Source organism: Equus przewalskii, chromosome 9 (assembly GCF_037783145.1).
Source record: "Equus przewalskii isolate Varuska chromosome 9, EquPr2, whole genome shotgun sequence".
NCBI lineage: Eukaryota > Metazoa > Chordata > Mammalia > Perissodactyla > Equidae > Equus > Equus przewalskii.
Window position 1 is genome coordinate 77,007,335 of NC_091839.1, and position 24,699 is coordinate 77,032,033.

Below are 24,699 nucleotides of genomic sequence, written 5' to 3' on the forward strand. Positions count from 1 at the left end.
TTAATTCTCCTCTGGTGGAAATATTTCCATTTTGAAACTTTACTCTTCTCTGTGAATTATATTCATGTTATTTTATTCTTTTCATATGGACCAGTCATTTTAGCAAAACTCCTCATTTTTGCAGAAAGGATAATGTGATGTCTTTGTTTTGATCATTCTCCCATCTTTTTCATTTTAGGTTCCCAGGCAAGAAAGCTGAAGTCTCACACTATGTAAGAAATATTCAGGCAGAATGGACATATGTTTGGTTTTGTTTTCATCTAAGTATTTCTTGTTGTAATTTTGCGCATCATTAGTAATCTCCAGATTCCAACAGAGTTGTTGGTTAAAACTAAAGCATTCTTATGACTCTACTATTGCATTAAAAACATCTTTTATTTTTTATTTTTTTGGTGAGGAAGATTGGCCCTAAGGTAACATCTATTGCCAATCTTCTTCTTTCTGCTTGAGGAAGATTGTCACTGAGCTAACATCTGTGCCAGTCTTCCTCTATTTTGTATGTGGGATGCCGCCACACATGGCTTGATGAGCAGTGTATAGGTTCGTGCCTAGGACCCAAACCCACAAACCCTGGGCTACTGAAGTGGAACGTGTGAACCCAACTGCTATGCCACTGGGCTGGCTCCAACGTCTTTTATTTTTGAGGACACATTTCCTGGAAACATTAAATAATCTTTTACTGGGTTCATGGTTTTTTTTTTTGAAAGATGGGCACCTGAGCTAACAACCGTTGCCAATCTTCTTTTTTGTTTTTTTCTGCTTTATCTCCCCAAACCTCCCTGTACATAGTTGTATATCTTAGTTGCAGGTCCTTCTAGTTGTGGGATGTGGGACGCCACCTCAACGTGGCCTGACGAGCGGTGCCATGTCTGTGCCCAGGATCTGAACCCTGGGCCGCTGCAGCGGAGCGCGCGAACTTAACCACTCGGCCACGGAGCTGGCCCCGGGTTCATGGTTTTTAATTGTTAGAAAATAGACATTTAACACTGATCAAAAATAACTGAATTTAAAAGGGACAATTTCTCACTAAACATTTATATTGAATATGGTCTTATTTGAGATTCAAAGACATCCTGTGCCCTATGTATCACCAGTTTCTATTTTTTTTTGCGGACATTTTTGGTGGGGTTATTGCTACTGAAGGGACCCTATATAAGTTTTTTGATCACTGGTTTTCAAACTTTTTTGGTGAGTGTTGGAATCCTTTTAAACAATGAAGTGATACTCAGAGCAGAAGCTCAAGGTGTAGAACAGGGAAGCTTCTCTGCCTGAAACTGGTGTGTGTGGCCATGGTGGGAAGAGGCAGATTCCTCTGCCTTCCTCTTCCTCACTGAGTTGTTGAGGCAGCTCTGTGCCCTTCGCTGATCCCAGGGGTCAAGCTGAGTTCTCAGCCCTAGGATTGTAGGGTGGAACATGACCAGAGCAGACGTGAGGGCACCTGGATTCTGGGTCCTTCTCTACTAGCAACAAAGAGTGTGACCTTGAGCATGGACTTCCTATGTTTCCTTTTTCTTGTCTTTAAACTTGACTTATATATTAGCCCTACCTGATTTTGAGGTAAAAAGACCAAATGAGAAGTTGTTTACCAAAGGCCTTTGAAAAGTATGAAATCTTCACACGAACGGCAAAGAATTCTGTCCCCCTATTTGTGCATTCTGGTACGATTCTTGAGCACTCGTAGCAACGTCACATTGCTAGTGTAGAATCAGTTTGTTATTGTGCTTCTTATTTTATTTTTATACGTTCAAAAGTAATACATGCTCATCGTAACCACCAAACAATATGCAGATTCGTAAAGAAAACGTTACTAATCTCCCCTGCCTTTCTTCAATCTCAACTCCCATCCTCGGATCTTCTATCCTGTTTTTCTATGCCAATGCAAACATAAATAGAGAGAATTATTTTCTTTCCCTATCTCTCTCTGAAAACAGACCGTGGAATCATGCTATAGATGTAGTAACCATACAACTCACCCTTTTGCTTCATGGATCATGGACATCTTTTCAGGACAATGTGGGCAGCTCTAATTCACTCTTTATTATGACAGCCCTTAGTATGGCCATATGGTAATTCAGCAACCACTTCTTTATGGATAAAGGTTATTTCTAGCTTGTGCTGATTCAAACAATGCTAAGTATCTTCTGTATAGAATTTTATGTGCTGATACTTGTATTTTTGTGGGTTTTCCTGGAATTGGAATAACTGGTTCAAAATGCTTGTGCAGTTTACATTTTAATAGTTACTGCTCCAATATTTTCCCTTGTGGTTGTGGCAACTCCCATTTCCCAACAGGCATTATTTCTTCAAATATTTTCTCATCTTCTTTTCTCTCGTCTCTTGAAGTTTCCCCACAACTCACTGATGTTCTATTGTTTTCTTTCTTTCTTTCCTTCTTTCTTTCTTTCTTTCCTTCCTTCCTTCCGTCCTTCCTTCCTTCCTTCCTTCTCTCTCTCTCTCTCTTTCTTTCTTTCTTTCCTTCTTTCTCTCTTCCTTTCTTTCTCCCTCCCTCTCTCCCTCCCTCCCTCCCTTTCCTTTCCTTCTTCTCTCTGTGTTTCATTTTGGGTGGTTTCCATTGCTATGTTTTCATGTTAATTATTTTTTTTGTTCTGCAATGTCTAATCTGTTAATTCTGTCCAGTTTATTTTTCTCAGACATGGCAGTTTTGATCTCTGTAAGTTTGATTTGGTCTTTTTTATAGCTTGCATATCTCTACTTCACAAACATGAATACAGTTATAATAACTGTTTTGATGCTGCTAATCTAACATCTGTGTCAGTTCTGGGTCACTTTTGGTTAATTGATTTATCTCCTCATTGTGGGTCGTATTTTCCTGTTTGTTTCCGTGTCTGGTCATTTTTGATTAGACACCAGGCATTGGTGAAGTTTACCTCATTCGGTGCTGGATAGTTTCCTATTCCTATAAATATTCTTGGGCTTTGTTCTGGCACACAAGTTACTTGAGAACAGTTTCTCCCTTTTGGGTCCTGCTTCTAAGATTCTGGGTGGGACTAGAGCAGCACCAGTCCCGGGCTAGTTTTTCTTATACTGAGGTCAGACCCTCCCGTCTATTCTATCCATGGCCCGTGAGTCTTGAGGTTTCCAGTCTGGCTGATGGGAGCAAACAGTATTCCAGCCCCTGTGTGAGTGCTGGGCATGGTTCCCTTTAATCCTTTCAAATGTGTTACTCTATCCTCAAGTAGTTTGCTCACATTTATGTGCTGGTCAGTACTCAGCTGAATTCCCTAGGGGGACCCTTTGCAGATCTCTGGATCTGTGCAGGTGTCAATTTTCCTGTACTCTGTCCTGTGAGCTCTAGATGTCTTGGTCTCTCCTACTCTCAGCTCTTTTTCCTCAACCTGGTGAGATGACTGGGCTCTGTCTGGGTTTCTCCTCCTTGCACAGAGGTTTAGACGCTTAATGATGGAAGCTGGGGCAATGAAGGGCTCACCTTGTTTGTTTCTCATCTCTCAGGGATCACCGACCTTCACTGCCTGAGGTACCATGTCTTGCAAACCATTGTTTTGTGGACTTTGTCCATTTTTCGGTTGTTTCAGATGGGAGGGTAAATCCAATTCCTGTTATTCCATCTTGGTCAGAAGGAGAAGTTTTAGATAAGAAGGGCAACAGAGAAGCTACTATTTTTTATACGTATGGACACCACTGGGATGTTCAGTGAAAATCAGCATCATATCAGCCAAACAGTTATTTTATTAAATATTCCCTCTTAAAGTTACTTTTGTTTGCTTTACCCAAAGTTTGAAATCACTGTAGATTTGCCTGTTATAATGTGTTTATCATACACATGTTCTTTCCTCTTTTTTAAGGAAAAAAAAAACTCAGGCACATATATAATCTTCATTATAAAATAATTTATTTTTTGAATTGCCATTTTTATAATTAAAGGCAGCCATCTGTTAAACAGTGGCATTTTTGTATTTGTTTTTATTTTCTGTAGAGGCTGCAAAAAGGACATTTCAAGAGAAAGGGATCTTGGCAGGGGAAAGCAGAAGTTTTAAGCCTCATTTGACCTTCATGAAATTGTCCAAAGTACCATGGCTCCGGAAGAAGGTGAGTGGATGTTTTTATGGCAAGCCTTGTTTGACTGGACACACCAGCCTTTGGCAAGGTTGGGGGCATGAGTGACATCTTGTAGTAGTTTTCCCATACCCTACCACTGTTGCTCCTGGGATCCCAAGTCAGTTTGGTTCCAGTTCCCAGGACGCTGAGTTGGCTCCCGAGCCTCCACGGGGCTTGTAACAGCTGTGCCCTCCCTTACCATGGTGGCTATCAACTGCATACCCGACCATCCTTTATCTACTGCTGCTTCGTCTGTTGCCATGTCTGCTACATCCCTTGAAGAGCCTCAGGGTGCTGCCAGGGTTCTGTTTTGTTGCTTTCTTTGCTTACGGTCATTTGTAGCCTGCTGTTCTCAGAGCTTCCTCCGCTGGCCTGCATACCCTGGTGCTGCTCACTGCAACCGGGTTCTTCCAGGTGGGACAAGACTTTTTATCCTCCTTTATGTAGCTCTTTCAAGGTTTCCAGAAGATCACCTTGCTCTTTCATCAGTTGCCTCCACTGAGGGCTTGGAGCAAGTGTTCCAGGGACTGGGTGAGAGGGTAACTGAGGGACCCCGCCACCCCAGGTACTTAAAGTACTTCTCCCTGAGGATGGTCGACAGTGACACAAGCCAAGGGACGTGTCTTTTGACTCCCTTTGTCTCAGAGTGACTTTCTTCCTTCCCAGGCCATCCCCTCCTCCCTCAGAGGGTGGAATAACTTTTGACTTTCTTCTGGATTCCTGAGCATTTCTCCTGGAAGCCCAAGAGCACCCTTCATTGTTTTTCCCATTTCAGCCTAGGGACTTTCTCATGCCGGTTAAGACGCCTGCTGACCTGCTCTGATATTCCAGAGTTTTGGAGATGGGCATGCACATTAGTGTTTTCTCCTGCTCTCTATGACCCTTTGCTGCACTTAAGACTGATTTGCAGCTCTGTAAATGAAGGTCATGTCTATTAGTAAGTAGATCCTTTTTCTAAATTTGACACATTTTGTATTTAATGTCTCTGTGCTCAGAAAGTCTTTTTGGTGTTTTAAAACATGTGTTTGGGTGATTGACCATCCCGTGCTTATGAGTTTTCTACAAACTATTGTAAATAACTCCTCAAAAAGATATCTTGCATGTTGGTTTTTTTTGGGGGATAACTATGCCACAAACTCAATAATAATTATATTAGGTACCACTCCAAAATATTTAGGTAAAAATAATTTGTGTAAATAATAGATTTTGAAATTTGGAATAACTGATGAAACTCATAGACTGACGGTTTATTGTTTTGCTCGTTATCTTTCTCGTTTTGCTTTCAAATGGATTGTCCTCTTCCCAGTGGTTTCAAACTTAATCACAGAATGACAAATCAGTGGTGAAGGTAATATCTGCGTTTCAAAATGTTTCTTTGTCTTTGCAATATTAACTTTGAAATGAGAGCACCCAAGGACGTCTGTCAAAGGAATGTTTAAGCTGCTCTAGAATCGCTGTTTCAACATTTCAGACTGTGTTCAATGATTCCTAGGCAGTAATGTCACAGAATCTACTCCTGCCCTTTATAGAAGAGAGAGACGAGATGTGGAAAGGTTAAGTGATGGAATGAGGTCACATTGTCCTCAGGTGCAGAGCCCTGTCTAGAATCCATCTCATCTTGTTCTCAGTCTCATATTCTTCCCTCCCACTGGCCAAGTCCAGTTCCTCCACGTTCATTTCTACATGTGAGGAGCTCCCAGGTGCAAATCGTATTAATTCAACAAGTATTTCTTGAGTACCTTACTGTGGGCCAGACACTGGGTGCTGGGCCTTGGGTGATAATCAACATAGAAACAGTCCCTGCTTCAATGGTGTATGAAATCTAAATCAGATGGCATTTTGTTTAGATCGGAATGCTTAATCTTTAGAAAATAAATTATGATCTTACTCTTGCAGAAAGCCAAATAAGAATTTTTTCTTTTAATTTGTGGGGTGACTCTGTTCCTGTTTACCCCTGTGATGGTCAGTGATTCTGAATACTTATGAAAGTACATCTTGAACTTTGGGATTCATGAGTCACCTGGGGTGCTTGTTGAAGCTGCAGATTTCCACCCTCTGACTTTAGATCTGGAGGTGGGTCGAAAGACCTTGACTTCTGATGGTCAGTCGGTGCCACAGGTGATTCTCATCCAGATGGTCTGCAGGGTAGTATGCACTGAGACCTGCAGGCTTAAATAAATATCCAGCATTTTCTTTATGCAGCAAGTCATTGGTTCCAGGATAAAAGTTAAAGCCAATATGAAAAGGTGGCATACAAAAAAGTGGATTTTTATTGTGCTTTGTGGTTTGGAATGTAGACTCTTTGAAAATGGTGGTTCTTCAATCTCTTTCTTCTTAACTTTTTTACATTTCCAAGTAGCTAGTCCTCTCTCTCAGTGTTAATTCTATTTTGGGTTTTTATTCTGGGTCCACCATTTACAAGGGAGTGGCCATTGATGAAGTCAGCAGTAGAATGTATTGCTAGCTTTCTGTGTTATTTAGGTTGACAATGAAATAAAAGGAGCTTGAGAGAAAGAGAGGTGTGAAATAATAGGGTTTTTTCACTCAAATACCAGGAAGTTGGTCTCATTTCAAGTACTTTATTATTTTATTTTAAAAGTTATTTTAATGATGAAAGTATTGGGTGAATATATGCTCACTGTAAGCAACCCCAATACATACAGCCCAGTGGAATGAAAGATACAGTTTCTCCCTTGTCACCACCCTGCCGCTGCCTTCCCCTCAGTGTAATTTCTCTCTTTAGGTGACCACTACGAGTCTATCCTCCTGACCTTTTCCCATGCACTGCAAATACACATAGATGCATATACACGCACACAGTTCCTTTAAAACAGAAATAGGGTCACGTCTCTATATTATTTTGATTTATCATCATTTAAGTATTCTCCCCTTGATGAATAAGTATGTTGATTTCTGTTTCTTTGCTTGCACAAACAAAAAAAAAATGCTGCAGTGAACATCCGTGTGTAGATATGCCAGTATTTCAAAGAACCAATTCCTTGAAAGGGAATTCCAAGTCAAAGGGTATTGTACATTTTAACTTTTCAAAAATATCTCAAATTGCCTTTTAAAATAATGGTGCCAATTTATACTCCTAACCACGTTGTGTGAGAGGAACATTTGTTAGGACAAATTTGAGGTAGAAGGACCATCAAAGATTATGAGTGGTGGCTTACTAATTGGTATGGCCCTTTGAGCTGTGAATTAAGTAATTCACGTCAAAACACATTAAAATATTTGTATTTTTTTAACTGTGAAGTTCATGCTGCTGACATTATCCTAAAGTAATAATTTAAAAGAAGAAATTCTTTATGTATAAAGATGTTTACTGAAGGATTATCTATAATAGGGAAAAGTTAGAAATGAATTCCATAACAAGAAGGGGATGTTTATGTCCATTATGGTACATTATGTCAATGATTTAAGCAGCTATTAAAATAGAGACTTATGCTTATGTAATAGCATAAAAACATAAATAAAATGTAGAATATATGCTGTAATTAAAATCGTATGACAATACTTTCCTTGTGTTTGCCTTGCACCCACCTTCAGGTGCTTCAGTGTATTTCAGAGGCAAAAAGTGGGTCCCCACAATTGCCCATGATTTTTCTGGTGGATCAGTGAATACAGCTGACCTTAATGCCACCCAGAATATAGTAAATCCCCCTTGACATTCTCAGCATTCCTGTCTTGATTCATTGGGGGTTTGCTGGGATTCCCAGGAAGAGTGGAGCCTTTGTGGGCTGAGCGTAGAAGGAACTGGTGGCAGGCAAATTAGACGCTCCACAATTCAGGGATGAGGGCAAGCCACTGGATGCAGAGAACCTGAAGGTCTTCCATTATCTTGAGGAGCGTTCCTTGAGTTTCTGGTATGGATGGGTGGTACATGGATAGTGAGAATCTAGAAAGGAGCAAATGATACCTCCTGCTAAGATGCTCCGTTTTGAAGGCAGGTGCCATTTGGTATACTCCTTGCATTTTGCTTTGACCTGCTAGAAGGCTGTCTGGAAACCATTTTATGTGGTGAGTAGATACTGGTGCTCTCCTAAGATACTAGTGGTACTGTGGTTGGGATAGGTACTGTCATAGGGAAAGACATCTAATTAGTGGTAAAAAGGGGAGTTCTGGGTAGAGGAGTGCTCTGGACTATTATAGGCAAATTCTGAGATAGTAAGATAGAGGATCCATTCATTATCATCTCCAGGAGGTGAAACCAGTTATTCCGTAGTAGTACCTCAACTGATACTTTTTTTTTTTTTTTACCATATAATCAGTGTCATTTTTTTAATGACCTAAAAAGCTGTTATTCATGCTGACATTTAAAAAAAAAAGATTCACAGTTGGAGCAATAATTGGTCTGTTCATGAAGGTAAAACATCTCATTGACATAAAAGATGTGGACAGACATCTGGCGCTGGGCACGAGTGTTCCCCACCCCTGGGCTGGTCATAAAGAGCTAGTGCGAGATTTCCCAGTGATGTTCAATGTTGGCTGCAGAAGTCCTTGGATTCTGGGGTACCATCCTCTGGTAGGTACCTGTTTGCCAGTGATAGCATTCAGTAGAAGTAACCAAAAGCCCAGTGGGGTAATCAAAAGTTCTATAGATTGTGTTCAGAATTTTGAAAATATAGAAACTCTCCCTCAAGTTTCCTAACATGGAACTTCCTGTGCCAACAGCATGGTATTCTGGTTTCCAAGCTAGAGAACTGAGTTGCCTAACTTAGATTCTGGAAACAGAAGACTCTTCTTGGCAATTACACATTTTTCTAACACCAGAAGGCATTTAGTCAATGTGTCAGTTTTGTGTATTCTTAGTTTCATGAAATTCTAGTGGGTTATATCACATGAGAGGGTATCGAAATTAGTTATTGTATATTTTAGAACTATTTTGATTATCACTGTGCTTTCAGAGTTACAGTTTTTTACATCAAATGAAGTCTCAGAAAATTTTATGAAGTTACTGTATCTCTGAAAGTGACTAAAATTCAAGTTATTTGTACAGTTTCCTTAGAATATATTTGTTTCACGTGGTGAGTGTGCTGCTTGTTCAGCTCTGTGCTTTTTATAGTGCATCCTTTTGGATGTATTATTCTCCTTGTGTGACCTTGTGTTTCTGTCATTTCTGTGATGTGTGTTCTGTGCAGAAGCTGGTTGGTTAGAAGTGTTTGCTAACACTTGGTGGCAGAACAGGACCAGTTTCAGATCAAACGAGCATCTTCCTGCGGATCTAGATTCCTCCAGGAGTAAAGGTTTCATGGGAAGATCAGTTGTTTTTAAGCATAAATTATTTTCTGAGCTTCTTAGATATCTTTCCTGATTTGTGCCTCTTTTCAAGTTACTGACTCAGAACTTAACTGTCAAAGCTGTGGTTTATTAATCGGCACCTTCTTGCTGCAGCTTTTCAGAGTCAGACGATGAGAGAACTTTAGAAGAAAGAAATGATGACCTTGCAAATTGTTAGCTACTACTTTCACGTAGACCAGTTTGTTTTGAGTGCACATAACCCAGGTGGAGGGGTGGTTACTGGACCATATGATGGTGGGTCGAGGGGAGGGGGGAAGTGGATATAGGCAGGCATCAGTAGGAGTGACAATGGGAACTGGGAAAAGAGAGTGCATGGTGAAAATTCTGTTCTGATGGTGCAGTTAACGGGAAACCCAGGCCTTGAATTATTCAGTGATTGAATATACAGGACCAAGACTGTACTTAAAAATTTCTACACTTTAGATTGGCTACATATCAACCTTCCTCTACACCTGTCGCCAGCCAGGAGCCCCTACTGTCATCTTTCCTCACCACCCCTCCCCCCATTATTTACTCTTATATATCTATCAGGTAGCACATTTTCTCAGGATTTTGTTAACTGGTCTGGTACAACTTGGCTGCCACTCACTTTCTTGGGTCTGCATGATAAATGGGCCCTTATAAACCATTTCAAAACTCAACAGTCCTAGACTATTCCTTCTCGAAGGAGTGTCTGTAATAAATTTGAAGGAGAATGAGTCTTCTTGTTTTAGCTCCGTTGTTTAGCCCTGGGCAAATCTCATACCTCTCCTGACCTCTGTTTACTCACAGTGAGAGGAGGAACCTGGTCTCGATGACTCTTGACTCCTGTGCTATTCTGAAATTTCTATAAGGTAAGCATTTTGACCAAATAGGCTAATTTGGTTTCACATAGAGAATTTTTTTCTAGACTGTAGATTGGCTTTCTTGTGTGCATGGAAGGAGAATGACAGAAAGGAGAAAGGTCTTTACGTCTTGATAGGAAGACGTTGGCATTTTAGATGTGAATCTTTCCATCTTTCTTCTTGAAAACCTACAGAACAATAAAGACAATGGGGAAAATATCACAAACTACATCTTTAGTGAAAGGAGGAAATAGAGAAATTGGTAATTATCAAATTATGTGCAAGTGCGGCCAGAAGCAACTGGGCCAGCAGGACTTGCATGAGAAGCTACTTCAGGGTGGCGAGGACTATAGAGTGAGGAGCAGACCTCTGGTGACAGATCTCAGAAATCACTAGCAAATTGTCATTTCCAGAGGGTGAGGGCTCCACTGTAAGAAGGCACAGAAAGTGTGAGAGGGGGCCCGGGGAGATGGAAGCACCAGCTCTGAAAGGGAGGGGAGGGCCTCTGTGGCAGAGAAGGAACTCAGGGCTGGTGGTCAAAGGCACAGCCGGCCGCCTTTCACGTGGCCCGTGTTTTAAGGAGTGGTCCATCACTGTAGCAAGAGAGAGGCCTGTGAGACTGTCCTGCATTTCCTTCACCCCAGCCCTCAAGGCCACGTTAGATGCCCTGGGTATCAGTGAGCCTTTCTTATTCCAGACAAAAGCTTGTTTCAAAAATGTGCTTGGTACAAGATAAAGCAGGCTGTTTCAGTGACCCATTTCTCAATCTCCCAATGCCAAATGACTTAATTACTCACAGTTTTTAGTGGTTTTTGAGTCTCTTTTCATATTACCAGGTACACTTAGGCCAAAGGCTAGGGTATGGAATTCTCCTTGGATTTTTCTTACTTAAAAATCAGTAATTAAACAAACACAACACATCTCTTTTTAATGGTTTTTCAAAATTAAAAATTCAGTGAAATCTACTGTGAGATGAAATTGTAATTTCTTCTGAGATATTCTAGGTGTTATTAGTCAACTGTGTCATCTAGTGTGTGTCAAAGAGCACTATTTAGAACACGTGACTTCACTTATGTTTCTCATACATTTTTCAACTTCATGCTGTTGTGTTGTTTAGTTTATTTCCATAGAAGGTAACAATTGGAGATTGTTAAATATCCTATTCAACAGTTGGAGATATTTTTTAGCAGTTGGAGATATCCAATAATATTGGAGATATTGCTAAACCAGATGTTCATTTGAAATCTTTTAGTACATTATACACCTTTAAAAATTAGCATATGAGAAATAATAAGCAGAAAGCATTTTAAAAGGATTGTAGAAACTGACTAATGTTAGAATAACAAATGATTCCTGGTTGACCTTGATTCTATTAGAGATTTTGAAAATTTTGAAAACCCTAGAATAAATGACACAGCAAACCTAATATTAAATTGGTGCAAAGTGGAATGGAGATTTGCAACAAATATTTTCATTAATGTTTCCTGAAATTTTTCTCTTAGGGTTTTATGTGAGGCAAGGATTCTGTGATCAGATGAATGTTAGCAATGATAGGTTCAGTAAAATGAATCTGATCCTTTATTTCAGGACTTCTTAAGATCTCTGAAGTGCTTATGTTTACTGTGAATCTCGAGAGCTTATGACAGTGAAGGTTTATTTCTTTGCTCACAGACATGGTCACGTGTGGCACTGCTCCACATTGTCTTTACTCAGGACCTTGGCTGGACAGCCTTCTTCTGGGAGCTTGCTGGTCTTTTGGCAGAAGAAAAAGAGAGATGGTGAATCACAAGCTGATTCTTAAAGCCTCTGCTAAGAAGTGACACGCATCAGTCCTGCTCACATTTTACTGGCCGTGTTACGTGATCCCTTCGGAGTTCCACAGAGCAGGGTGTATAATTCTCTTGAGGAAAGGGACACCACAAGGAGGGGCAGTGAATACTTTGAATAGTTACCTAGTCTACCTCAGCGTTGTTTCGCAAATGTACTTGACCAGCAAGTCCTTTGTTCATCAGCCATCTCGTAGTACGAGTGTTTGGCAGAACGTGGTTCAGGAAGTGCTGATCTTGATAATTCAGGCTCAAATGATATTTTTGCTTCAAACATCCAGACTTGCTGGACACTTTTACTTATTTTCTAGCATTTGTATCCACAGGCAAAATTCTGGTTTAAATGTAACTTAAGAAACAGAGTTTTAGAACTGGTATTAAAAGATGCAATAACAAAGTATTCAAATTAAAGTTGCATGGGTTTGCCTTAACTAAATTAAAATATGAATTTTCTATCTCGACTGTTACCATAAGTAATGGGAAAAGTTTTTTCTCAAGTCATTTTTAGACATTTTGAAACCTCTATTAAAGTCATTTTCCTAGTCAAGGACAGAATGAACATAATGATCTTGTGGGAAACTGGCAGGCCTCACAGTGGATAGATTATGGTTAAAGGCAAAATTGAACATGCAGTCAAGAAAACTTAAACTTTATTCCAGAATAGTGTTGATACAGAATTAGCTTGTTTAATAAGTGATAGTAGCTAATTTCCAACCCACCTGGATTGTCACATAAAAGCAAACCAGCTAAAATTATTTGGGTGGCAATAAAATTTTCTGTACCATTAGAAAGGGTGGCCGAGCTCACTGGCCAACCAGCTCTTGTTAATTATAATGAACTGCATAATAAAAGAAGGTAAAGTTATAATTTCCTTGAGAGCTCCACTTAGATTTGAGGGGAAACTAAGATTGTGACCCAAAACCATAACTAGTTTACATTGGAATTATACTTCCATTCGTAAATATGAGCTGATTTATTTTGACCATTCATGAGAATCTTCTCTCCAGGAGAGGTACCTTAAATAGAATAATACTAATTCTTTGAATTACTAAATTGCTCAGTTCTCTTTCTATTGGTTACTTCGGTAAATTAAGGGAAAAAAATGTTATTGACCTCTTTGCGAGGGCCAAACTTCATATTATCTGTGGTTGAAGACCTAGCAAAGTCGCCCGTGTCTCCTAAGGGGCTAGCTGTGCTTGGCTACGGGAACTCCAGCTCGGTTCCTGCAGTAAGTGGTGTATCTCCAAAACCTACCTGAATGGCACATTTCTGATTGTTGGCAAAGTTTGTGACACCACTTTGGAGCCCCATCTTTAAGGCCTTCCACATACACTGTCTCTTTCCACTGCCCTCAAACTGATGGCCAGAGTATGAAAGTACCTCTCTTCCTTCCTTGGGGACTGCCTTCCCTACAGCTGAATTTGATTATAATATTTTGTTATATAACTTCATTTAGACCAGAACATTTCTGTCATAGTAATTTCATGTTTGGCTTCCAGTACTACCGTGGGATCTTAATCAGCCATTACCTGGGAAAATGTTCTTGGTGACTCCCTCTACCAGTCCTGCACATTAGCTACTTCCTCTCTCTGTTCATACTCACTCCATTTTTCATGACTTTTTCCTCTTGGCTTCCATCTTCCTCCTCACTCTCCTTGACCTACCCTGAGAATCAGAGAATGGTAAACTGAGTACTTTGGGCTCTTGGACTTCCAGCGCAAATATCTCTAGAACTTAATTTGATGGAATTAAGTTGGGGGAGTGGTTATCTGGGCGTAAGCTGACTGGATAGGGAAATCATGTCAAACATACTTCTCAAGAGGTTCTAACTTTCTATCACAAGTATTCCTACTGGCAGCCGCCTAAGATGTACAAGGTGGGGTGGACATGGAGGGGATGGTGTCAGGTTTGGCTGGTCTAGCTTTCCTGGGGCCCTGCCCACTATGATAGCACATACTAGGAATAGCAAAAAGAGGAATATGCTAGTGTCTGTAATTTTTTGCATACTATCATCCTAAGATCCCAACTCCTTGCTTCTTGTCAGCTTTCCTATTTTTAACTTTTTTTCTGCCTACGAAACCCACTGCTTATATGATTAGTCTGGAAGTGCTTCTTGAAATTTTGAAAAGATCCTCAGTTTTTAAAATCTCTAAAAGAAAAGGCTGTGTGAAGATTACTGGCAGGTCTGATATCTTTTTTTACTGTGCTACTTTTTTGGAAGTAATATGTAATCTAATATTCATAGATATATACTGACTCTGAGTCCATTAGAAAAATGATGTAATCCCTGTAATTCTGTGTTTCAAATGTATACCAAGAGGAGAGTTCACACTTAAATATTTGATTAAGTTTGAGGTGTGGACAAAAGATTCTAATTGCATGTTATATATAAAATCATTTTGCAGAACAATGTGTGTCATATTAAAAAAGAAAGTCTTTGGATATATTTCTTGCTCTACCTGGAGAGAAACATTCATTTTGAAATTGGTTTAAAGGCTACACATGATTCCTGGGTCATATGTTTAATAACTGTTCCATATCTAATTATTGTTTTTTTCCTACCAAACTCTCTTTTGTCTAGCATGATATCTAAGGAACATGTCCAACCAAATAAAGTGCAAAGGCTTGTATCATTGAGCACCTTTCTTCCTTGTTCCATTTCCTAACCAATAGCATGCTCAATGTGAGTCTTAGTGCCCACTTTCTTTCCCACTCCCTCATTCAGTTCTTGTAACATCCTTGTTGGGACCCTTTCCTCTGTTAGGTAGGGGCTTCTCTCCTAAGGGGTGTGCAGGGAATATGCCAGGGTGATTGAAAGAGGATGAGTTAGCTGAAGTACGGTGTTCTGTTCAGATTGGGGAGTGGGGGAAAGGAAGGAAGAATGTTGATGGGAGGGGCGTCAAGGGAATTGATTAGTTCATAAGAAAGTGAGAGAAGAAGCAAGTGCCAGATGCAAAGGAGCAGGATGAGCTACAAAAATGCTCTAGGACTTTCTTGTTTAACATTCCAAGGCTAAGCATTCGTGATGTCTGTGGATGCATTTAAAAAATTTTGCCAATGTACAGTCTCTTCTACACTGTCTGGGTATTTAACTCTCATTTGGATGGCATCTGAGGCTACAGTTAAGTCTGAAGTTTTGTCTATAGATAATCTAACCAATTTAGGTGAAAGGCTCCACGCTTTAGACCTCTCGGCTGTAAAAGCAGAACACGTTTGGTGATAATGTAAGTATGTCACAGTATGTAGGCCAGTGTTGTAGGACAAGCTAAAATTATTCGTTAGGATTTTTCTGTGAGCTTATTTCTGAATGGTCTTCTGCATAACAGTTTCACTCTTCGCTTTCCTGGTTGCGATCTTGAGAACTTTGTACACCGGTGGCTTGCTGGCATTACTGGTTTAATGTTGCGAAGTGTTGATTAGAAGGGGAAGCCATTGCAATGAAGGAGGAAAACATCTTAGAATAAGTTGTCAGTGTATAGACCATATTTGGTGAGAAATTTTGAGGTGGGGGATATTTTAATTTTTCTAAATAATATTTTTTTTAAAAATTGGCACCTGAGCTAACAAATGTTGCCAGTGTTTTTTTTTTTTTCCCTGCCTTTTCTCCCCAAATCCCCCCAGTACATACTTGCATATTTTAGTTGTGGGTCCTTCTAGTTGTGCTATGTGGGATGCTGCCTCAGCGTGGCCTGATGAGCGGTGCCACGTCTGTGCCCAGAATCCGAATTGGCAAAACCCTAGGCTGCCGAAGGGGAGTGTGTAGACTTAACCACTCGACCACAGGGCTGGCCCCAAGGTGGGGGATATTTTATGTTTTATCTTTAGTTTATAGAAATAAATGGTCATGCTGGTGAAGTCAAGAGAACATGTCGTTATTTGCTCCAAAAAGCAAAATATTAGGAAAACAGCTGTGATAGGGAGGAGTGGGTTGTAGCTTGTTTATGTGAGTGACCACAGGACTGTGCTGAGCCAGGAACACAGCTGGAGTTTGCTCAAGGGGAGTTGAGAGTCCAGCAGAGATTGAGCTGATAGGAAACATTCTTGGATGCCTCCTTTAGGACACCCTTTCTTTGTTTCCGTAAGAATGAGGAAAGCCACATGCAAATATAATAAAGTTATATGGCCAAACTGCACGTGATCTCTCATTCTAAACTTGAGAAGGCTTGCGGAGGAATTGAGAGGGGGTTTGCTAAGTAGACCAAGAATGAGCTTATGTGGGAACAGACTGTATTGTAAATAAAGGTGTTGTAATGTTCCAGTACTTACTGTGTTGAGCCTGCAACCTTGAGTACTTCTTGGGTACCGTGGACCTGTTATCTCTGGTTAAGATGTCATTAGTCAATATAAATAAACTAAAGTAAATAAACTAAATGTGAACCGAAGCCATGTTTCTTCCTCTGTTCTGTTTGATGCCAGCACCTCATGGAAAGAAACTCCAGGCCCAGGAAGCGAAACAGCATCTTCTCTTTTATGAAGTGGCTTTGGTGAAGTAGCTTATGCTGTGAGGGGTTGCTTGTCACCGTCGCTCTGTGACTGCTTTCCTTGCCAGTTGATGCCACAAGAGCAGCTAGCTCCTCTCAAAGCGGTAGGGTAGGTCGAAGGAGTTGTCAGCAGTAGATTAAAAACATGTAGCTCTGGCAGCTATGTTTTTACTTATTATTTGCTGAAAGGTGTAATATTGTAAATGTTGGATACAGTGCTAGGGTAAAGAGTTTCTACTTTTTCTTTCTCTAAAGCCGCAAGATTAAACAAGGCACTAGTGTTAAAAGGAAGTTTATAAATAGAGAGATTAAGGACATGGTCTACCTAAATAACCCCACGGTGAGCTGTGTAGATGCTCCAGCGTAAAGGAAAATGAAGAATTGAGAAATACCGTATTTTCAAATAAAGAACTGGTTTAGAAAACGCAGACAATCTCTCCAGTATTTTACTTGATTATTTGGATATTCACAGTACAAGAAGAGTTCTTTCTAAATGCTGGATTATTGTTGGATAATTGTTTCTGTGTATAAGTAGCATCTGTGAATTCTTACCTCCCTCTATGAAACTCATTTACTATGGACATATAATTATCACTTGATTTATTAATAGCAATACGGCATATTAAAGGCAGGTATTTTATTTATTTATTTATTTATTTATTTATTTATTTATTTTTATTGAGTTATTGATAGATTACAATCTTGTGAAATTTCAATTGTACATTAATGTTTGTCAGTCATGTTGTAGGTGCACCACTTCACCCTTTGTGCCCACCCTACCTTTCCCCTGGTATCCACTAAACTGTTCTTAGTCCATAATTTTAAATTCCTCATATGAGTGGAGTCATACACAGATTCTTCTCCTCTCGCTGGCTTATTTCACTCAACATAATTCTCTCAAGGTCCATCCATATTATTGCAAATGGAATCATTTTGTTCTGTTTTGCAGCTGAGTAGTATTCCATTGTATATATGTACCACATCTTCTTTATCCATTCGTCTGTTGCTGGACACTTAGGTTGCTTCCACGTCTTGGCTATTGTAAACGGTGCTGCAATAAACATTGGGGTGCATAGGACTTTTGGGATTGCTGACTTCAAGCTCTTTGAATAAATACCCAGTAGTGGGATGGCTGGATCGTATGGTAGTTCTATTTTTAATTTTTTGAGGAATCTGCATACTGTTTTCCATAGTGGCTGCACCAGTTTGCATTCCCACCAGCAGTGTATGAGGGTTCCTTTTTCTCTGCAACCTCTCTAACATTTGTTGCTATTAGTTTTAGATATTTTTGTCATTCTAACGGGTGTAAGGTGATATCTTAGTGTAGTTTTGATTTACATTTCCCTGATGATCAGCGATGATGGGCATCTTTTCATGTGCCTATTGGCCATCCGTATATCTTCTTTGGAGAAATGTCTGTTCATGTCTCCAGCCCATTTTTTGATTGGGTTGTTTGATGTTTTGTTGTTGAGTTGCGAGAGTTCTTTATATAAAGGCAGGTATTTTAAAATGCTAGGGATTCCCAAAGTAATTTTCACATTGGTTTTAGAAATATGACAGTACATATGATTATATCTTAAGAATGATTAATATTCTTAGAATTTTAATATTTTAAATAGTGAAGAGCTTGAATATTATCTTTCTATTCTTTTCAATTTATCTGTGTTCTCCACTTATCCTGAATCTGAATCCAAGCTCTACCTCTTACTAGCTGTGTGTCCTTGGTAAGTGACCTAATTTCTCTGTGACTCAGTTTCCTTATCTGGGGATGACAGTGGTACCAGTCTTGTAGGGTTATTGTGATTATTAAGTGAGTTAATAGAAGTTCTGAGAGCAGAGCCTCTACATAGTCAATACTATACAAGTATTTTTTATTATTGTCATTATAGAGATGATAGAAAGCATCATTTTTTTGGATTGGTCCAAAACAATGAGCAAAGTACCAATATCTTTTCTATTTTCCATCACTTCTTCCTTTTCCTATCTAAATTTACTAACAGACACGAGGCAAGGTGTCAGGGGCTCAGCCAGGCAGGAAATGGGCATGCCAGACAGGGGGCCCTGGCAGAGCCCAGCCCCGTAGGCTGACCCAGAGTGGCAGGAAGAGGAGATGGAGGGCTGCCAGGCAGTTCTCACTCGGGTCGCTGGGCCTGGATCTGAAGTCACCAGGCCTTTCCAGGGCCCGTTGGCTGGTGCAGTGAAGACTCCTTTATCCATCCCTGTCAAGAACAGGCTTGGGTGGAACTGAGCCTGAATGGAAAGGCTTCCATTATCTCAACCAAGAGGGGCTGACGGAAGAGCAGCTAACAAGGAGGTGATCAAGGAGTCTGTCCCAGGAGGAAGATGGAAACTAAATAGTGCAAATAATAGCGAAAAATGTCGTTAGGCCAAGAGATGGAGGGGTCATTAAGAATCGTAACGTAAGATGTGCTCCTGAGAAGTCCCATGTCAATATATAATATTTTTATAGCTTTTAATCACCAATATGTAACTTTTCATGGAAAGTTAAACTTTTCATTAAAAGTGATTATTAAAAATGATTTTAGCTTTTTAACCAATATCGTATCACTAAAGATAGGTAACCTTTTTCCACTTATGAATTGAGTGTCAAAGATGACAATTCCTATTTAGCAGCTAATACCCCAAATGACAAGCCAGTTTGGTTTGGCTCTTAATTTACATTCTGAATTTTGTCATTATCACAGGAAATGTACATTTCTTTTATAACCACTGCATCACAGCAATGAACTATTGGAAAACACAGCAGAGGTACAGGAATGTCAAACTTAGCATCAATAGGACACGTGGTTTCTTTGTCTGAGGTGCAGCCTGTTTATATTTTCATGATGGAAGTTGTGATTATTGTAATAAGTCAAGATAAGAAATTATTTTCTACTATACAAAAGCCTTAATCTTCTTAATAAAACTGGCATTTCATCATTCCTCTGATCACAATAACTTTGTCATAGAAATCAAAGTTGAATAATAACTATTTTATCTTTCCGAACCTTGAATGAATTATTTTCACATTCAGATTGTTAACTGTGAATTTTGGTATTTCGTGGCTCTCTTTACTTCCTAGATTGAAAATAGAATTGGATGCAAAATGATATAAGTCAGCCCTCTTTGATGCATATTAGATTATACACATCATTTGGCTAAATGTAACTGATATGTTGAGTGCTTCCTGGGTAGACAATTTCCATTTCTTATCAGATGCAGCCATTCGATGATTCTAAAAATACTCATCATGCTCTCAATGACATTTTTTCTGTATTGGCTGTTTGGGTGCCAAGTTACAGCCGAGAGAGAAGTTCCTCAGGGTTTCATGGTCCATTGTATCAAAGGTTATCATGTGGCTTTGAACATCACTGATAATTCCCTCTAAACTGTGACTAAAACTAGCCTAAAGGGAAGTGAAACATCACTCATTTCTGGTGATTAATTAATATAGTTGTAAAAGGTTTTTGTTTGATATTTCTTGCCACTAATTTATTGTTTCAAAGTCTGATATCCTGTATTTAACTTCCTATTTTCTCTGTCAATGTTATGTTGCATAATTGATATGTCCATTATATTGGGTACAATTGTAAAGGTGAATGCCTTAAAAACATACCCTGGCGCTGTCAGGTTCAAGGCAAAAATAATTTTCACACACAGTACTAGACAATCACCAAGCATAGTCAGAATTCCAGGGTTGCAACACCCTTAGCATGGTTTTGTTGAAGACAGCCTCCATATTGTTTCTCTACATTTGAAATATTCCCAACTCTCTTAGCCTTTACAGGTCTGACTTTCCTGGCTTTAACCATTTTTGTGATTTTCTTTGAGCTGTCCTAACATGTTAGACCTCTATTGATCTTTAAATGACAAGGTAGCAGGGGAAGAGTCTATGAGGAAGGGAACCAGAGAATAGTTTGGGGATCCAAAATCTGGAAATAATGCTGTCACCCAGCCTTTGTAGCTTTAAAATATAACCTTGCAGGATGATGTCTCTGGGGACTATTTTGGCAACTCAACGGATTCATTCAGAAAGTAGGAGGCTTCTCAGCCTAACCTAAATGGTACCCAATTTTGATGTACTCATTTATTTTCTTAGAACAATAGTCCTTTTGTTTATTAAGAAAGAGAAATACCACCTGCTGCAGCTGGATGGCGAGGCTGATTCAGATAGGTTTTACTAGAAAAGAGATATATTGCCATGGGACAAAGAGCTTGAAAAAAAAAATAAAGAAATATATTGCCAAACAAAAATTCTTCAGAGAGCGAAAATCATATTATATATCAGACAAAACAGAGTCCCATCTATTTCTAGGTTCTTTATTATTGCAGGTGTTTTCTGACCAGGGCATACAATATTAGTGCCTCCTGAGGCCTCATGCCTCTTTGAACCACAGCTCTCTCTATAAATTGAGTTAAAAAATTAATTCCATTTCACTCTCTAGTAAAAATTAACTCAAGATTCTTATTGGAAGTCATCTGTGAAGAATTCTTGCAAAATAGTTGGTGTTAATTTTTGCTAAAATTGAATTACTTAGCCTAAGAGATTAGAGCGATTCTTATGTTTCCCTTATTTCTTATCTTAAAACAGTAATGACATCTTACACAACTGAAATGGGGATTATAGTGGCTAGTCAGTGCTGGCACTGGTCTCTTGAAAACTGAAGGCCCCCCTTTTTCTGCTAAGTTATCACTAATATTCTCCTGTGTGGTCTAAAGGACCCTTCCCCACGCCCACCAACACACACAGATGAAAAATCATTTAAAAGAGAAATAAGAATGGTCAGTTTCCATTTACTCAGAACTTTTAAAAAAAATTTCTGAGATCTCACCTCTCCTGAAATTATTCCGTAGGGGCCAGCCCCGTGGCCAAGTGGTTAAGTTCGCGCCCTCTGCTGCAGGCAGCCCAGTGTTTCATCAGTTCGAATCCTGGGCACGGACATGGTACTGCTCATAAAGCCATGCTGAGGTGGCGTCCCACATGCCACAACTAGAAGGACCCACAACGAAGAATATACAACTATGTACCAGGGGGCTTTGGGGAGAAAAAGGAAAAAATAAAATCTTTAAAAAAAATTATTCCCTAAATTTCACTAATGATAATTAGACACACACACACACGCATTTTAGTATTAACTGTATTTTGGTGTTTTAAGCACTTTTATAAAGTCGCTTGTTTAGTCTGTCTGACACTCTGAGGTAGGTGCTCTTGCTAACCTCCTTCTTCAGGTGGGGAAACGGCAGTGAAACCACATGGCTGAAGTGGCAGAGGCAGGGTTGGAACTCACATTCTGACTGCCCCTCTGCGTTGTGCTCTGCCGGCTCTCTCGAGGCGTTCTGCTCCCCATAGCAAAGGAAACCCACTCGGTTTCATTCTTGCTGAACTGTGAATGAACAGCATTTGATGTTGTTAGCCATCCTCTTCTTGAAACTCTCCTCCTTTGCCTTGATGACAGTTACTTACCGAGCCCTGTCCGTGTGGAGCACTGTCATCGGCACTGAGGATATTTCAGTGAATAAAACTCAGGCAAAAATCCTGTCCCATGCGGAGCTTACAGTCTAATGGGGAGAGACGGAGAATGACAGACAATGACAAATAAACAGAATAAAGTAAGTTACACAGTATGTTAGAAGACTGTAAGTGCTGTGGAAAAATAGACATAAATGGGTACAGAGAGAAGGGTAGAGAGGGTTGGGGACTGCCTCTGGGGCAGGAGTAGGAACCAAGAGGGGTGGTCAGGTGAGGCCTTGTTAAGAAAGGACCATTTGAGCAAGGAGTGAAAGGAGGTGGGAGATGGGCCTGGGCATCTCTGGGGGAAGAACGATCAGGAAGAGGGAACAGGCAGGGCAATGGCTTGGAGGTGGGCTTGTGCCTGACGTGGTCAAGGAAGAGCGAGGAGGCAGGGAGCGGGAGAGGGGAGAAGGGGAAACCCGGGAGACCGGGTCGGAGAAGTACGAGAGGGCAGAGCAGGACCTCACGGCTGGGCTGCGCTGGGGCATCTGGCTCTTCCTTGGAGAAAAGGGCGACCCTGTGTAGTGTTTTGAGCAGGGGAGCGGCCTGATCTGATGTGTGTTTCGTAGGCTCACTGGCTGTAGAGGAGGCGGAAGTGGGAGAAGCGGCAGCTGTGGGATAATACTGGGCGGCTGCGGCAGGAGGGACTGGTGAGGACTGGATGTGTTCTGAAGGAACAGCACCACGATTTGACTGGAGGTGGGGCTGAGAGAAAGAGGGGAGTCAAGGATGACCCCAGGGCTCTCCGCCTGATCAGCTAGGATGGAGCGACTGTTGACTGAGATGGGAAAGTCTGAGGGGAGCAGTCAGGAAAGATCAGGAGCTCCGTTTGGACACAGAGCAAAAACGTGTATCAACAAAAACGTGTTAAGTATAATATTAAAAATCAAGAGCAACCTAAATGTCCAATTGTAGAGAATTGGAAGAATAAATTATGGTATCTCCATACAGTGGAGTAGTATGGAGACATAAAAATGTTTTGTACGTCTATGTATTATTTATTGATGTGACGTATTACATGAAAAGAAAAAGCTGATTATCACAGTATTCAGGGCATGACCACATTCCTATAAAAAAGACGAAAGGGCTTTTTTTGCAAAGGAGAAATAAAATACATAACAAAATTATAGTAGTACGAGTTTGGGGTGATTTAATTTTAATTTTTTTGGTTTTATATCTCTGAAATTTTTTTGTAGTAAATTTTCATGACTAAAAAGGGAAAATATGTATTCTAATTACATTTTAGCAAGATATATAAATATACTCTGAAAATAATATATATGCACAGTAAAAGACTTGAAGGATGTACTCCCCAGTGTTAATGTATGCTACATAAATAGCAGGGTCATAAGTGATTTTTATTTTCTTTTTTCTAGATTCTTCATATTTTCAACTTTTTAACAAATGGCAAGTATTGCCAGGGTAATATAAAAAAAATTATAAATTAAAAGGAAAAGTTCACACATGGCCAGCCAGTGACCTTGCCCTGTGAAGTACTGTGCTGCCATCTTACAGACTGTTTTGGGTCTGAGACTCCATGAAGGACCGCTGTGTAGGAAGGGGAGGGGAGACCTTCTTTCCCAAGTGCTGGGAACCTGCAGTGTCCCAGGGCATTCCTCTGGGATCAGCCAGCAGCCCTCTGCCTGCTCTGAAAAGCACTGAGAGTCAGGAGGGGCAGGTGGAGAAGAACCTGGAAGAGCCACCGACCCTACTCCAATTCAGATAACCTTTACTTGTCTTTCAGATGATTCTCACATAAGGAGTTTCGCAGTTGGATCCATCTTATTGAAACCTTTTACACACTATAAAATGTTAGGATGCTTATCACTTTTTAAAAGTTCACCCATCTCTCCATTGTTGTTGGAGATGATTACTCTGCTCTTGATATCTCAAACTTCAAGTTGATATACTTTATTATTTCTGAAGCTTAAAGTATATGAAGTTTTGAATGCTGTCAAATTTAACCCAACACTCTTTAATGACTTTTTATTAATAGAACTCATCCCAAGCAGAGACTTTAAAAACAACTCTACAACAATTCTGTGGTATCCATTTTCAGATGCCAGTAGGCAGTACTGTATACCAAAACATAATGTCAGGTTTGAAGAACGTGATATAAATATGAACTGGCTGCCTAGATGAAATGACTGATTGATGTGGTTTTGTTTTGTCATTTCAAGGGAGTGAAAAAAATAGACCCTGAATTCTATGAAAAATTTATCAGTCACAGATTTGGAGAAGAAGTGGTACATCGCATAGATCTTTGCTCCATGCTGAAGAAAAAACAAAGTAATGGTTATTATCACTGTGAGTCTTCAATTGTGATTGGTGAGTGCCATTTCAAAATTATTTATTATCTTTATTTTTTGTTTCTTTAACATCATTTTTATTTGGCAGATATTTAGGGCTAGTTGTCCTTTTTTTTTTCCTCAATGACATATCCTCCTGAATATTATGCTTTGGAAATCATACATTGAAGATTTTGTAGAACATATTTAGTATTCATATTTATCAGTCAAGATTTTAGTACCTATAGTTTTTATACTTTTGTGCTTGAAATATAATTACAGTGAAGACTTGAAAGTTGATTCAAAATGCATTTCAGTTTAATTTTGTTTCATGAATATGAAGAAAACGTTTTCTCCAGTGAAGGCCTACATGACCACACCATCCAC

At 39.8% G+C, this 24,699-nt stretch overlaps 1 protein-coding gene across 10 annotated transcripts in view; it reads left to right on the forward strand.

Moving 5' to 3' along the window:
* Window positions 1-24,699, forward strand: part of AKAP7 (A-kinase anchoring protein 7) — a 134,570-nt gene that overhangs the window by 54,642 nt on the left and 55,229 nt on the right. For all 10 annotated transcript variants that reach the window (XM_070557131.1, XM_070557130.1, XM_070557129.1 and 7 more), the window contains 2 exons: window positions 3,956-4,068; window positions 24,205-24,352. In XM_070557131.1, the coding sequence (XP_070413232.1) occupies window positions 3,956-4,068; window positions 24,205-24,352 (261 nt within the window). The remainder of the gene's footprint in view (window positions 1-3,955; window positions 4,069-24,204; window positions 24,353-24,699) is intronic.